The sequence below is a fragment of the Agrilus planipennis genome, unplaced genomic scaffold, assembly GCF_000699045.2.
Source record: "Agrilus planipennis isolate EAB-ADULT unplaced genomic scaffold, Apla_2.0 scaffold37, whole genome shotgun sequence".
NCBI lineage: Eukaryota > Metazoa > Arthropoda > Insecta > Coleoptera > Buprestidae > Agrilus > Agrilus planipennis.
The window spans coordinates 75,919-92,350 of NW_020438995.1; the positions used below are offsets into that span (position 1 = coordinate 75,919).

A 16,432-nucleotide genomic window follows, 5' to 3' on the forward strand; every position below is an offset into this window, starting at 1 on the left:
GAAAGGAGAGTGATAGCTTGAGTCACGACATAATTATAATGTGTTGACACAGACATAGTATGTTATTCATGTCTACTTAAGAAAGTTGACATATCTATAAATGTTGCAGGTTAAAAACGCTTCCGAAGTACTGCAATATCATAAAACCAGTTTCCATGATTCAATTGGTGTACTAAACCGACTGAACGATTTTATTCATGGAAAAGAGGGAATTGCACGTAGAATGGATTTGATCGAATCTAAAGCTTCACTGAAAGCAAACATTTCTCAAATCGTAAGTTTTCACTATACTTAGAAAAATAAGTACTATATTACATTAGAAACTTAGGTAAAAACTTATAAAATATACAATGACCATTAAGTATAGGACAGTTGCACACATAGAACTGTCTACAGAATGAGGAGAATCCCATTAGCAACTTTTCCTAAACATAAAAAATAATTTTTAATGACATTATACGTTTTCACCTCAAACAATGTTACCACATAATTTGATGGGAGTATGTCATTGTTGGTTAAATGAGCATATATTATATAAAATATTTGCATTTATTTTGAACAGAACAAGTTAAATATATTTGAAAATGGCAGGGCTAATCTTTACACCAAATTTTAACAACATTAGGATACCACTCTTTTGTTCTTTCTTCGAAGGTTATTGGACGTCCTTCCAATTAGACTTGTAGTTGAATTGTAGTTCAATTCACTGACGTAGTTCAATAAATCTTCTTCAATGAAGTGAACTAATTCCCTAGTCTAGTTCAGTAGTTCATTTAGTTCAGTTCTCAGAATGTAGAGCATGCAAAACGTCCAATAATACAATCGAACTGATATATTTTGAACCCATATTTTCAATTCATTTTACTCATGTATTTTCAAATTTTTCGTCCCCACTTCCCACTTCTTATACCAAACTTCTCTTACATTGCTCAGCCAATGAAAAAATAGATGCGCAAAAGCAAATTATATACGTTTTATATTCAAAATCGGCGCGTAACTACTTCTCAAAGATTTACGCAGTTTTTTCTGATTTGTCTGTGACTGCCACAAAATGAGGATAGAGGAGAGTTGAAAATACATGAGTCGAATAGTCCCGATAGTTTGAAAATACACAAGTCCTACTGTACAAGATGTAAACTACTGAACTATAATTCTTTCAATTGCTGAACTACTTAACTCGGCTCAGTTGAAGTGAGCCGTTCTTGTGAACGATTCGTTCATGAGTTACACAACTCTACTTCCAACTCTACCGGTTTCAATTAGAATTCAATCTTTTTTCTTATATGTATATAAGAGAGGAAGGTTACTGGATGCAATTGAAAAAAAAACTAAGAATTTTATCTTTAGGAAATAACCTAAAAACAGTAATAGAAAAGACCTATAATTATTTTAGAACGTTTCACAACCTTTTTTAAATATCACTACGTATGTAGGTATTTGGCTTTCTTGAGAAATTTCTATGTTTGAAGTTTGAGTATGAAGCCATTTCTAAGAACACTGAGTGTGCGTGTTCCTTCAAAAAAATCGATATCCTAAAAAGGCGAAATAGGTATCATTCAAAAAAGTGTATACCGTTTTCTGTGTTTTATCAGTAAAACGGTAATTATAGGAGTAATATTTTAATATACATCATTTGTTCTAGAACGAACGTGGAAGCAATGCCAGAAAAACAGTTATCAATAGAAGAATATCGCTTCTTAACGGCAAAGTCCGCAGACTAATAAGATTATTAAATATAGACGAATGTGCAAGTAATCCTTGTCGGAATGGTGCTAATTGTAAAGACATTTACAATGGAGTATTATGTTTTTGTACTGACGGCTGGGAGGTATGAAACTAAATATTTTTGTTTTATTGGGTAGACCTGGGGTACTTAGTTATTGTATGTTTATATTAATTTTGAAAAATGATTATTCATTTGGTGTTCTGAAGTCACACCGTTTATCCATTTATATTCGTTTTTTTTTCAATTTAGACAGTTTTTTGACTAGTTCGTTAAACGAAAAGCTACTTAAGGTAGTCCAGTCGAGATTTAAATTTTAAAATCAGTGCTTGAATAACAGGTTATAAAATAAACTAATTATTATTTGAAAATTACAAGAAGAAAACTAATAATTTTACGCACAATAGATTTAACAAGATAACCTATTAAAATGTGTTACTGCATAACAAATAATTTCATCTCTACAGTTATTAGTCATGCATCTACTAGAACCGTTAAGATGAATCTAAATCACCTTAATTTAAAAATAAAATGAATACAATTAATATAAAAAAGTTATTCATATTCTTCATATACAAGTGCAAGCTGCTAAACTGATTACCATAAGAATCATGTAAACATTGTACTATAAATAGCTGCTAATAAAGTTAGCCCCTTTCGTGCCCTCCAACCCTGAACTCTGGCTCTGAATGATTGAAAACAGTCTTGATGCCTCCGAAATTATTTAAATCCACGAAGTTTGGATATGTACTACACAACCCTGACTCTCGCTACGCGGTGGAAGTACATGATATCATTGTCAGCCCCTACTATTGAACTATATGCCACCATCAAAGCAGTAGTTATTCGTTGCTGGGAATTTCTCAAGAATTGGGCAATGGGAAACCCATATAATTTCTGCATCAGCTTCGGCGGCACCACAATACCGGGCAATCTACTGCGAAGTATTTGGTTAAATCGTCTCCCTTTAATATTTAAATCAACGTAGCCATGACAGAAAAGGAACTGGATGAGGTTGCATGATTCCATCATGGTGCAATCCATAGCCATAGCTAGTCCCACGACCAATTCAAGCAGATTTCTTTTCCAATGGCGGTCCAACAGCAGTAGTACGTCAAATGGTCAAGCACACAGCGCGCTAATATATCCCACTACATCAGATGATATCGGACAATCGACTAAGTAATCAATGACAACGGGTGAGGTTCGCTAAACGCAACGACGTTTTTTTGTCAAAGACAGAACCACACGCTAGAAATTCTGAGTTGCTGATATCTGCGAGTATTCCGCGTCACTGATACTTGGGTCACATTAGAAGTCCGCATACACGCAACAAGTAGCAAACGGCACCAACATAACTACCTTTGGCACTCTCGTCCTGTCTTTCAATTTGGGCAATCACGTTTCATCATTGCTGGCACCACGAATCTCATCATTGGTACTGATTCCTTAGCGCATTATCAATTACTGGTAAACATAAACGAACAGCGGCTTTTGGATCAGCTCACCCTGCTCACCATCTGGTCTTGTGACTAGACGCAGGTGCAGCTACATTTGTCACAGACATAAAATTCGCCACTTAAAATGTAGCACGAATTACTGCAGTAGTTTTCGTCATTCATACGACCCATCAGTGAAGTCACTTCTTCCAAGCATTCAATAAGGTATTACATTAACACTACCTCTGGTCCAACGCCGACTACAAAGTTTAGCTCCGGACCATTTAACTGCAACCAAGAGAGAGTTCGAAACGCTAGTCCAGCTAGATATCCCTCGCACCTGTTCTAGTACTTGGGCATCGCCATTACTCATGGTCCCGAAGAAAGACGATTAATGACGCCCATGTGTAGATTACCGAGCTCTCTCCCGGGCTGATTCCCTGTATACAGCATTGATGGTTTTACGCATTCTTTGCCAAACAAAACAATTTTCTCCACAATAGATATGGTTCGAGCCTATAAATTTCAGCTAATCTTTTTAACGTTTCATCGACGAAGTACTACAGACTTTGAGTTCTGTTTCGTATCAAAAAATGCAGAACAGCACAAACAACATTTATACATTTTATTTATTCGCCTGTATTCCTACGGGATATTACTTAATCAAGCGAAATGTAAATTTAAAAAAAAGGTTTCATTTGTAGCTTACTCTGTCTCTGCAAATTTACGTTACAGAGTAACGGCAATCATCAATTTTTCACAAAGCAACTTTTAAGATTCCTCGGTATGCTCAGGTTCTACAGAAAGTTCCTGTCCAACGCTGTCTTCTGCTTTGAATGAACTTCTTCTGGGGAACTTGAAATGCACCGCTTCAACGGAACCCTATGACCGATGAGACATTCAACTCAACCAAGGATGTGCTTTTGCCAAGTCAGTGTTCTGTCGAAAACGACGCCGAGATAAGTAACAGAGTTGCTTCATTCGACGCGGTGGTTGTTAACGGTGATGGCGTGAGGTTTTCGGGCTCTACGGGAGAGAAAAATTTCTTCCGACTTGGCCTCATGGAGAGTTTCCATCTTTGGTACCAATTTAGTAGTTAGGGCAGAATCGGCAGAAAGATTGACATTTTTTAAGACGAAGATGTCAAGAATGTCAGGAAGTTGATTGTGGGAGGCGAAGAGGTACGTAGGATCTAGGTGCGGAAGTTAGCGACATTTCAATACCAACTGCTTCTAATGAATTAGTGACCAAAGAGATGGGCATGTGTTTTAAAGAGTTCCTGACGAGGATGTCTACGCCACCGCCTCGGAAGTTTTCACGGTCTCTTCTACAGGATGTGAAGTTTATCAGGAAAAGTTTCACTTTCTACGATAACTGAGGTTTCTGTCCTCAAGAATAGGATTTAATGACAGTAAATTACTTTATTATGCTAATTTTTCTTGGGGTGTGTTTGTCTTTAAAATATATTTCCTGTTGTTTCAACCTTATCAATGCTGAAAGAGAGCCTTGCAATTCGTTATTTGGTAGTAAACCTTATGATCTGCTATTTTCATCATATCAATTTTTTGATATGAGCCTAAGACAATAGGCTACAACTGGTTTTAANTATTTATTCACTCTACTGTTGATATATCACTATTCACTGCGCTATTTATATCACTGCTATCACTGTCAATTTATTTCTCGATTCACTTCCGTAACGGACAACTTATTTTTTCTTCTCGACAATCGTCTCTTCTTTTAAATACTCTTTTGTTTACTTTCTGGAACTCTCTAGAAACATCCGTATCGTTTATTTTTTCTTTGAACTGTTTAACTGCTTTCCCAGAACGCAGGTATGACACACACATTTACAAATATGGCGCACATGAAGAAAGGCGCCCGCAGTTAGTCGACGAGTCAATAAGCCGTACACGCACACGTGTGCCAGATCGCATACAAACACTCTCATGCTCGCTACACTGCTCCCTCCTTAAGAATGTTTTTGCTTCCGTATAATCCTCCAATCTAGGTTGTCCAGTCCACAACTAAGCTCCGGAATCGCCAGCTTCTGTAGGTTATTCTCCAGAAGATGTCCGCGGAGTTCCATTACTGCGTCCCTATAATCTATAAGTTGGTTTATCATTTAAAAATAAAGGCAAATAGCGGTCCCAGTCCCTTTGGTGATTAGACACTACCTTGGAGAAATATTTAATCAAGGTCCGGTTTATTCGCTCAACCATGCCAACCGATTGTGGATGGAGTGGAGTGGTTCGAGTTTTCTTTATACCAAAGAGCTCGCATATTCCACAGAATATAACCGATTCGAAAGTCCTCCCTTGGTCTGAGTGTAACTCTAAGGGCACCCCAAAACGACTGATCAACTGTTTCACCAGCTCTTCAACTATGGTTTCCGACTCCTGGTTCGGAAAGGCATAGGCTTCAACCCACTTGGTAAAATAGTCCATAACGACCACGATGTACTTTTTACCTTTCTCGGACTCTGGGAATGGACCCGCCACATCGATTGCGATTCGTTTGAAGGGGCCAAAGACATTCTATTGACGCATTGGCGCCCTTGGCCTTTTCTGTAGTCCATTACTCGCGGCACAGGTGGTACACCTCTTACACTAATTCTTGACATCTTCCTTACAGTTCACCCAATAAAATCGCTCTCGAACTTTCCCAAGCGTCTTATTCACTCCAAAATGGCCACCAGATGATTCGTCATGAAGATACTGCAACACCTCTCTAACCTTGTTTCGGGGAATAACCAGTTGCTTCCTATCTTCCTCTCCATCCGGAGTTTCAACAACACACCTCAGGATGCTATCCTCCAAAACCATTGAATCCCACTGAACCCATAACGATTCTAGTACTTGGGTACAGGAAGAAATTTGCTGCCACGCTGGTCGTTTTCCGTCTATTTTCCATTCCATTCCCTTCTTCAAGTCCGGGTCGTTTTCTTGGTCGTTTTTTATATTTTCAGGTAACCATTCGTCATCGATTGCCGTGACGCGTCGAATTGCCTCTTCATTCTTTTCCATTTAATCACACTGCTTGCAGTCTGTTTGACAAGATCTTCAGGAAAGGGCATCGGCATTCTTGTGTCCGATTACAGGCCGATGCTCTACGTCAAAATCATATTCCTGTAGCTTCTCAATCCATCGAGCTACCTGGCCCCCCGGATTCCTGAAATTCAGAAGCCGCTTTAAAGCTGCATAGTCGGTGCGTAGGGTGAATTTTCGTCCAAATAGGTATTTATAAAAATGTTCTACACCTTTGACTACAGCCAGCTTCTCATGCCTAGTGACACAGTAGTTTCTTTCGGCTTTTGATAACGTCTTGCTAAAATAGTCGATTACCTTCTCTTGACCATCTTGTAACTGCGAAAGTACGGCTCCCATTCCCAGATTGCTGGCGTCGGTGTACAAAATGGACATTCCATTGGGCCGAGGATATACCAGTATGGGGGCTGTGATTAAAGCCTGCTTCAAAGTGTCAAATGCCGTTTGACAATTGGAATCCCAATGGAATTTGCGGTCACTTTAGGTTAAACGTGTCAAAGGTTTGGCGATATTGGCGAATCCATAAACATAGCGACGATAATACGTGCACAATCCCAAGAAGCTTCTTATGTCGTGGACATTTTCAGGCACTAGCCATTCCTTCGCGGCCTTTATCTTCTTTGGATCCACGGCCACGCCCTTTGCTGATGCAAATTTCCCAAGTAAGAAACTTCTTCGCGGAAAAGGTGGCACTTTTACGGAGTGAGTTTCAAATTGGCCTCACGCAACCGCTGGAATACCGCTTGAAAATTTTGCAAGTGTTGATTAAAGATGCTTCCAATCACTATGATGTCATCCAAGTATATCAATCAGGTCTCTTCAATTTAATCAGTCAAAGTTTTCTCCATCAACCTTTCAAACGTCGCCGGGGCATTGCATAGCACGAAACGTATAACTGTAAACTGCCACAGGCCCGCGTGCCGATCGCGAATGCGGTCTTTTCCTTATCGGCAGCATCCAAAGCAACTTGCCAGTATTCGCTCTTCAAATCGAGTGTGGAAAACGTTTTCGAGCCAGAAAGCATATCCAAGGTATCATCAATCCCTAGTAGGGGATAACTGTCTTTCTTGGTTACGTTATTGAGCTGTAGGTAATCCTCACAAAAACGGGTTGTCCCATCCTTCTTCTTTACCAATACTATCGGTGATGTCCATGGACTTCAGGATGGCTCAATTAGACCGGTCTCCTGCATTTCGTGGATTATTCGCTCTGCTTATTCCTTCTTGGCCAGGGGCAATCGTCTAGGTCTTTGACGAATTGGCTGCGCATTACCGGTATTGATCTTGTGTTTTACGATATTGGTCCTTCCTTCCCCTACCATTCTTGTCAGTCTCAAAGACAAAGTAGATGTTACACTTTGCGTTTCTGCTCACTGGTTAGATTCCTACAATATCTGTCAATCACTCCGCTTATTTCAACAGGTACTGTTTCAGAATTTACCTGCTGTTGACGTCGACTACTTGGGGAAAGAGTACTCTTCCCACAATGCCTCCTCGTATGACTTAGATCGCCGCAATTCCAACATCTTAGCTTTCGAGTTTCTTTATCGAACTTGGAGATGATTCGACAGTAGCCGAACCCTCTCCTGTTCACTATAGGCCCGTTTAACAGTTTCGTACTCCAATGCACGAGCCAATGCATCAGCTAGCGTCTTAGGTCAGTCAAGGCGTATTCGTTGTTGAGTGTCACTGTCCCGAAGTCCATCAGTAAATGCCTCCACTGCCACCCTTTCCATCAAGTCTTCTGGAGTATTAGGATAGGCTAGTCGAGACAGTCTCCCAATATCGGCCTCGAATTCTTGGAAGGATTCCGTTGGTTTCTGCTGACGGGTTTTCAGTTGAATGTGATACACCGCTGTTAAATGAGCCTCGCCGTAGCGTAACTGTAACCGTTCTACTAACTGTTTATATTCCGCCAGTTCTTCCCAGGGAAGGGTGTTGTTTTCTGTTTCTTGAATATTCCTATTAAATCTTTCTTCCAATTTATTGTCCAAAGTATAAGAACATTGGCTTTTACGGCGGGAATGCGTAGTGGAATTAATATAAATATATATAAACTTCTACTGTTTTCTTCCAATTTATTTTCCAAACTTTTACTGTTTTCTTTCAATTCACGTTTCAAACTTTTACTATTTTCTTCCAATTCACCTTTCAAACTTTGACTATTTTCTTCCAATTCACGTTTCCAACTTTTACTATTTTCTTCCAGTTTTTCTTCCAATTTATTTTCCAAACTTTCAGTGTTTTCTTCCAATTTATTTTCCAAACTTTTACTGTTTTCTTCCAGTTTTTCTGAAGTTATCATCATTTGCGGCAATTTGTCTTCGGAAAGGAATATTGCGTTATCAAAAGAGGCTACATTATTAATTTCATAGAAGCAATAAATGAAGGTTAATTTCGCGCAATGGTAACTATGCAAGTTGATCGGGGTAAAAAATATATGTCTATATGCAGGATATGGCGTTTATAATCAGAAGTGTTTAATCACAGGTTTCCTAGTGACATTTGAAACATGATTTGTTACAACAATTTTGACCTTAGCTCCAAATAGTTCCTGTACGCAGATGCTATGAGTAAGAGGTATCGACTGTACAAAGTACAACCTCATTTTTAATTGTGTCTTCTCCTGTCACCTTTTTCTTTTTAAGCTTTTTTATTGTTTATTCCACTTCTTCTAATGTTATTTCCCTATCCCCATTTTTCTCTTTTCTTTGCGTTCCATCCATTCCTGCTTTTCTCTAATTTTTTTCAATACTTTGCTTTTTCATTTCTTCTATTATTTTTTTGTATTTTTTTTTATAATAGGTTGTGGTTTTTTTAATCAATAATATTTTAACCACAGGTTGAAATTTGATGCTTCAATTTTTAGTATAGAATATTAATTAACTTACTCATTGATGTAGTGTTCTTATTTATTTGAGGAATTGTGTAACATAAAAGTGATGAAGATTGTTGAATGTAGGGCATTTACCTTCATGAAAGTAACAAGTAAATGATATTGAGTTACGATGCAGCTGAATAAAATGGACTCACGGTATGTCGGCTTAATCAGAAAGGATAATGATCGACTTAACAGTGCGTGTAGTGCAGTGTTTGCTTAATAGTGTGTTGTGAGAACTAAAGGACTTGGGAGATAAGTTAATTATGATTTTGAAAGGGGACATGCGATCGTGCAGTTCATTGGAGAAGACTCCACGAGGAGCATTCGCCGAATTGCAGTACAATAACAAGTATCTTTGTGTACAATACACAGATGATTACCCGTACACGACAGCATTTGAAGAGAATGTTGCCTTGGAGGTGGGTAGCCTGTTTTGATCCAGTGGCATGCCAACCCCACCCCCGTTCACTTTACTTATGGGGTCTTGTAAAGGCATTGTTATATACGTCCTTGGGACAAAATCCGACAAACGAACGGTGAGCGGTGAAAAGTGGTCAGTGGCTTACTGTGGGGGGAGGACGCCATGATATCGTTACTATATTTAAAGTTTTGAATGTTTTTTTTTAGTAATGATTTTTCTGGCATGTATGTAATGCAAGAAATATAAGAGATTTAATTAAAAAAAACAACTTTGGTTTATTATTTATTCTATGCTTCTTCGAATCGTTTAAGGATAATTAGAATTTGCTTTCTTCAGAACATAAANTGCTTTATTTAAAAGCATATTTAGCCAAAAATAATAACAAGTTAATTAACTTAACGTTCTACACACCTATAAAACTTTTGCTTTGTTTTCTAATGTTAGTTTATTTACATTTTTGTTTTAAGAAATTGCTAAACATTTTCGTCTAGTACTGTACAGTTCTAGCCGATCACCAAGACCGCCCATCGAGAGCTTTGCTCGTTCAAGGTTGTTCCAACTATTTCTGTCTTGCTCACGCCTAGTGTGTATTCTTTCTATCTTCGCGCAGATTTCTTCAGTCACAATTCTAACAAATTGAAGTGGGTTGTACTTCCAACTCTACCGGTTTCAATTAGCATTCAATCAATTCTTTTCTTATATGTATATAAGAGAGGAAGATTACTGGGTGCAATTGGAAAAAAAAACTAAGCATTTTATCTTTTTAGGAAATAACCTAAAAACACTAGATATAGAAAAGGCCCATAATTATTTCAGAACGTTTCACAACCTTTTTTTAATATCACTAGGTTTGTAGGTATGCTTTCTTGAGAGATTTATATGTTTAGAGTATAAAGCTACTTCTAAGAACACTGGGTGTGCGTCTTGCTTCACAAAAATCAATTTCGATTTTCAAAAAAGGCGAAATAGGTATCATTCAAAAAACTGTATAGTGTTTTAAGTATTTTATCAATAAAACCGTAATTATTGGAGTAATATTTTAATGTACATCATTTGTTCTAGAACGAACGTGGAAGCAATGCCAGAAAAACAGTTATCAATAGAAGAATATCCCTTCTTAACAGAAAAGTCCGCAGACTAATAAGATTATTAAATATAGACGAATGTGCAAGTAATCCTTGTCGGAATGGTGCTAATTGTAAAGACATTTACAATGGAGTATTATGTTTTTGTACTGACGGCTGGGAGGTATGAAACTAAATATTTTTGTTTTATTGGATAGACCTGATCTACTTAGTTATTATATGTTTATACTAATTTTGAGAAATGATTATTCCATTTCGTGTACTGAAGCCACACCGTTTATCCATTAATATTAATATTCATTTTTTTTTCAATTTAGACAGTTTTTTGTCTAATAAAATAATTCGAAGTGGTCTGTATTCTGTCGAAACTGCCAGACGCGGATCGCGATTTCGATCTTTTTGGATCTCATGAGCGCGTCGCAGGCAGCTTCGACAGAACANTAAATTTTAAAATCAGTGCTTGAATAACAGGTTATAAAATAAACTAATTATTATTTGAAAATTACAAGAAGAAAACTAATAATTTTACGCACAATAGATTTAACAAGATAACCTATTAAAATGTGTTACTGCATAACAAATAATTTCATCTCTACAGTTATTAGTCATGCATCTACTAGAACCGTTAAGATGAATCTAAATCACCTTAATTTAAAAATAAAATGAATACAATTAATATAAAAAAGTTATTCATATTCTTCATATACAAGTGCAAGCTGCTAAACTGATTACCATAAGAATCATGTAAACATTGTACTATAAATAGCTGCTAATAAAGTTAGCCCCTTTCGTGCCCTCCAACCCTGAACTCTGGCTCTGAATGATTGAAAACAGTCTTGATGCCTCCGAAATTATTTAAATCCACGAAGTTTGGATATGTACTACACAACCCTGACTCTCGCTACGCGGTGGAAGTACATGATATCATTGTCAGCCCCTACTATTGAACTATATGCCACCATCAAAGCAGTAGTTATTCGTTGCTGGGAATTTCTCAAGAATTGGGCAATGGGAAACCCATATAATTTCTGCATCAGCTTCGGCGGCACCACAATACCGGGCAATCTACTGCGAAGTATTTGGTTAAATCGTCTCCCTTTAATATTTAAATCAACGTAGCCATGACAGAAAAGGAACTGGATGAGGTTGCATGATTCCATCATGGTGCAATCCATAGCCATAGCTAGTCCCACGACCAATTCAAGCAGATTTCTTTTCCAATGGCGGTCCAACAGCAGTAGTACGTCAAATGGTCAAGCACACAGCGCGCTAATATATCCCACTACATCAGATGATATCGGACAATCGACTAAGTAATCAATGACAACGGGTGAGGTTCGCTAAACGCAACGACGTTTTTTTGTCAAAGACAGAACCACACGCTAGAAATTCTGAGTTGCTGATATCTGCGAGTATTCCGCGTCACTGATACTTGGATCACATTAGTAGTCCGCATACACGCAACAAGTAGCAAACGGCACCAACATTTCATCATTGCTGGCACCACGAATCTCATCATTGGTACTGATTCCTTAGCGCATTATCAATTACTGGTAAACATAAACGAACAGCGGCTTTTGGATCAGCTCACCCTGCTCACCATCTGGTCTTGTGACTAGACGCAGGTGCAGCTACATTTGTCACAGACACAAAATTCGCCACTTAAAATGTAGCACGAGTTACTGCATTAGTTTTCGTCATTGGTACATACATCAGTGAAGTCACTTCTTCCAAGCATTCAATAAGGTATTACATTAACACTACCTCTGGTCCAACGCCGACTACGAAGTTTAGCTCCGGACCATTTAACTGCAACCAAGAGAGAGTTCGAAACGCTAGTCCAGCTAGATATCCTAGATATCAAACAAAACAATTTTCTCCACAATAGATATGGTTCGAGCCTATAAATTTCAGCTAATCTTTTTAACGTTTCATCGACGTAGTACTACAGGCTTTGAGTTCTGTTTCATATCAAAAAATGTAGAACAGCACAAACAACATTTATACATTTTATTTATTCGCCTGTATTCCTACGGGATATTACTTAACCAAGCGAAATGCAAATTTAAAAAAAGGTTTCATTTGTAGCTTACTCTGTCTCTGCAAATTTACGTTACAGAGTAACGGCAATCATCAATTTTTCACAACGCAACTTTTAAGATTCCTCGGTATGCTCAGGTTCTACAGAAAGTTCCTGTCCAACGCTGCCTTCTGCTTTGAATGAACTTCTTCTGGGGAACTTGAAATGCACCGCTTCAACGGAACCCTACGACCGATGAGACATTCAACTCAACCAAGGATGTGCTTTCGCCAAGTCAGTGTTCTGTCGAAGACGACGCCGAGATAAGTAACAGAGTTGCTTCATTCGACGCGGTGGTTGTTAACGGTGATGGCGTGAGGTTTTCGGGCTCTACGGGAGAGAAAAATTTCTTCCGACTTGGCCTCATGGAGAGTTTCCATCTTTGGTACCAATTTAGTAGTTAGGGCAGAATCGGCAGAAAGATTGACATTTTTTAAGACGAAGATGTCAAGAATGTCAGGAAGTTGATTGTGGGAGGCGAAGAGGTACGTAGGATCTAGGTGCGGAAGTTAGCGACATTTCAATACCAACTGCTTCTAATGAATTAGTGACCAAAGAGATGGGCATGTGTTTTAAAGAGTTCCTGACGAGGATGTCTACGCCACCGCCTCGGAAGTTTTCACGGTCTCTTCTACAGGATGTGAAGTTTATCAGGAAAAGTTTCACTTTCTACGATAACTGAGGTTTCTGTCCTCAAGAATAGGATTTAATGACAGTAAATTACTTTATTATGCTAATTTTTCTTGGGGTGTGTTTGTCTTTAAAATATATTTCCTGTTGTTTCAACCTTATCAATGCTGAAAGAGAGCCTTGCAATTCGTTATTTGGTAGTAAACCTTATGATCTGCTATTTTCATCATATCAATTTTTTGATATGAGCCTAAGACAATAGGCTACAACTGGTTTTAATTTATTTAATGTTGTATTGAAATATGCGTTAATTACTTTTGATCAGGGATGTCGCTTTCCTCTAATTGTGGAGAAGGCTGGTGTAATTTGCTTAGGGAAGGTCAATATGGACCATTCTACCATAATTTGCACGATTTTAAGAACTTCTACACCTTGCGATATTAGATCTGCGAGGCTATCCTTTGATCCCTCGTGAAACCAAAAGGACAGTCTTTGAATTTCAGCGACACTGTTGGTAACGAGTATTTTCCAATTTGATAGTGGATTTGATACCCAAAATAATGCGATGGTGGAGTCAATATGTAAACTTAGTGAATCTTTTACCTGTTGCAATAATTGTACAAGTATTACAGTACCACATAACCACATAATTCTAGGCGAGGATGAGGAACCCTTTTTAATGGGACTATGCGGGATTTTGAACATAACAGTGGTACCTTAAAATATCCTTAGTATCCTGTAATTGATCTTTAAATTTTAACCACCCGATATTGACTCATCATACGGTAATTTAGATAATCTTTCTATCGAGCTCAAGGTTCCAAAGGATGCTTAATGCTTTATTTCTGCCATTGTTGTGAAGTTTGACAACATTTTGTATGGATTGTTAGAAATAATTTGTTTGCTATTTGAATTGACTGACGTAATACAAAACCTGCTGTTGATAGAATTTTAGAAAAGTCCTTAATTATCCCTAAAGTCTGATCTATTGTTTCACAACCGGTTAACACCTACATAGAAATCGTTGTCAGTTATTTGAGATACTACTTGTTTGTTAGTTTCACGATTTTCTATTGCATCACTATCTGATTTCCTAATTGATTATTGACTATACTACCGTGAGTTACAACGTGACTTCATGAGTTATTCTGAACATTTGTATTTGATGTTTCCTCTCATAGTAACCAACGTACCATAGTTTTTTGCAAGATTGGTTTGTTATCTGGTCCACATATAGATTCCAAAGAAACGACTGCTTCTATAAGTACATCAATTTTTCTCGGTAATTGAGGTAACTGATCTGTGATATTATCTAATATAAAACAACTAATTTCAGTACCATAACTGTTCAGGCATGATATGAATTTGAAATTCACATTATATGCTGTATGTTTCATGTAGTTTCTGCGATACCACCTATTCTTGAATTGCATTTAATATTTTTTAATCCAAAACGTAAACATGTGTTAGTAATAAATTTGATTGTGATCCTACGTCAATAAGAACTCTACATTTTTGAAAATTTCCTTGATTATCTTTTACCTTAATGCACGCAGTCAATAGAACTGCTAGATTGGTATGTGATTCATCAATGAAAGAGTTTGAAAATAACAATTGTGTTGTGAATGATGAATTATCGGAGGCGCCAGACGAACTTGGCAAGTATCTTAATTCCTTTCATTATTGTTGTCCAAATCTATAATGGTATTATTTCTTTTGTGACACGTTTTATATATTTGTGAATGACAATCTTCAATAATATTTTTTCTCAAACTATTTATGGAGNAGTTGACATATCTATAATAAATGTTGCAGGTTAAAATTGCTTCCGAAGTACTGCAATATCATAAAACCAGTTTCCATGATTCAATTGGTGTACTGAAAAGACTGAACGATTTTATTCATGGAAAAGAGGGAATTGCACGTAGAATGGATTTGATCGAATCTAAAGCTTCACTGAAAGGAAACATTTCTCAAATCGTAAGTTTTCACTATACTTAGAAAAATAAGTACTATATTACATTAGAAACTTAGGTAAAAACTTATAAAATATACAACGACCATTAAGAATAGCACTCAGTTGCACACATAGAACTGTGTACAGAGTGAGGAGAACCCCATTAGCAGCTAAACAAAAGAAATAATTTTTAATGATATACGTTTTCACCTCAAACAATGTTACCACATTTGATATGAGTACGTTATTGTTAGTTAAATGAGCATATATTAAATAAAATATTTGCATTTATTTTGAACAGAACAAGTTAAATATATTCAAAACATTAGGATACCACTATTTTGTTCATTTTTCGAAGGTTATTGGACATCCTTCCAACTTGGGAATTGTAGTTCAATTCACTGACCTAGTTCAATAAATCTTCTTCAATGAAGTGAACTAATTCACTAGTCTAGTTCAGTAGTTCATTTAGTTGAGTTCTCGGAATGCAGAGTACGCAAAACGTCCACTAATATAGTAGAACTCATGTCTTTTCAATACCATCTATTTTAAATTCATTTTACTCATGTATTTTCAAATTTTTCGTCCCCACTTCCCACTTCTCACCCAAAACTTCTCTTACGTTGCTCAGCCAATGAAAAAATAGATGCGCAAAAGCAAATTATATACGTCTTATATTCAAAATCGGCGCGTAACTACTTCGCAAAGATTTACGCAGTTTTTTTCTGATTTGTCTGAGACTGCCACAAAATGAGGATGGAGAAAAGTTGAAAATACATGAGTTGATTAGTCCCGATAGTTTGAAAATACATGCGTTCTACTGTACAAGATGTGAACTACTGAACTATAATTCGTTCAATTGCTGAACTACTTCACTCGGCTCAGTTGAAGTGAACCGTTCTTGTGAACGATTCTTTCATGAGTTATACAAGTCTACTCTTCGTTTCAAGAAGTTAGAGATATGCCCCTTCCCTTTATTACGATGCGCCGTAGCATAATTCCAAATTCAATCATATATGTCTGCGGAGCTCATTTTTCCACCGATCATCGAGCGAAAACTAGACAAAAGTGTACAGTACCATTTGCAAAATTATTTAAACTGCCTCGTTAAAATTTAAGAATATGCTTTATTTAAAAGCATATTTAGCCAAAAATAATAACAAGTGAATT

General features: G+C 37.2%; 2 protein-coding genes across 2 annotated transcripts in view; both read left to right on the top strand.

The window, feature by feature from the left end:
- Window positions 1-1,843, top strand: part of LOC112904790 (cubilin homolog) — an 8,746-nt gene extending 6,903 nt beyond the window's left edge. Inside the window, exons 2-3 of the mRNA XM_025975749.1 lie at window positions 110-274; window positions 1,643-1,843. Of these exons, the coding sequence (XP_025831534.1) occupies window positions 110-274; window positions 1,643-1,834 (357 nt within the window). The 3' untranslated portion in view covers window positions 1,835-1,843. The remainder of the gene's footprint in view (window positions 1-109; window positions 275-1,642) is intronic.
- Window positions 1,844-9,370: 7,527 nt separating this feature from the next.
- LOC108745096 (cubilin homolog) overlaps window positions 9,371-16,432 on the top strand; it is a 72,559-nt gene continuing 65,497 nt past the window's right edge. Inside the window, 2 exon segments of the mRNA XM_025975738.1 lie at window positions 9,371-9,508; window positions 10,573-10,758. Of these exon segments, the coding sequence (XP_025831523.1) occupies window positions 9,371-9,508; window positions 10,573-10,758 (324 nt within the window).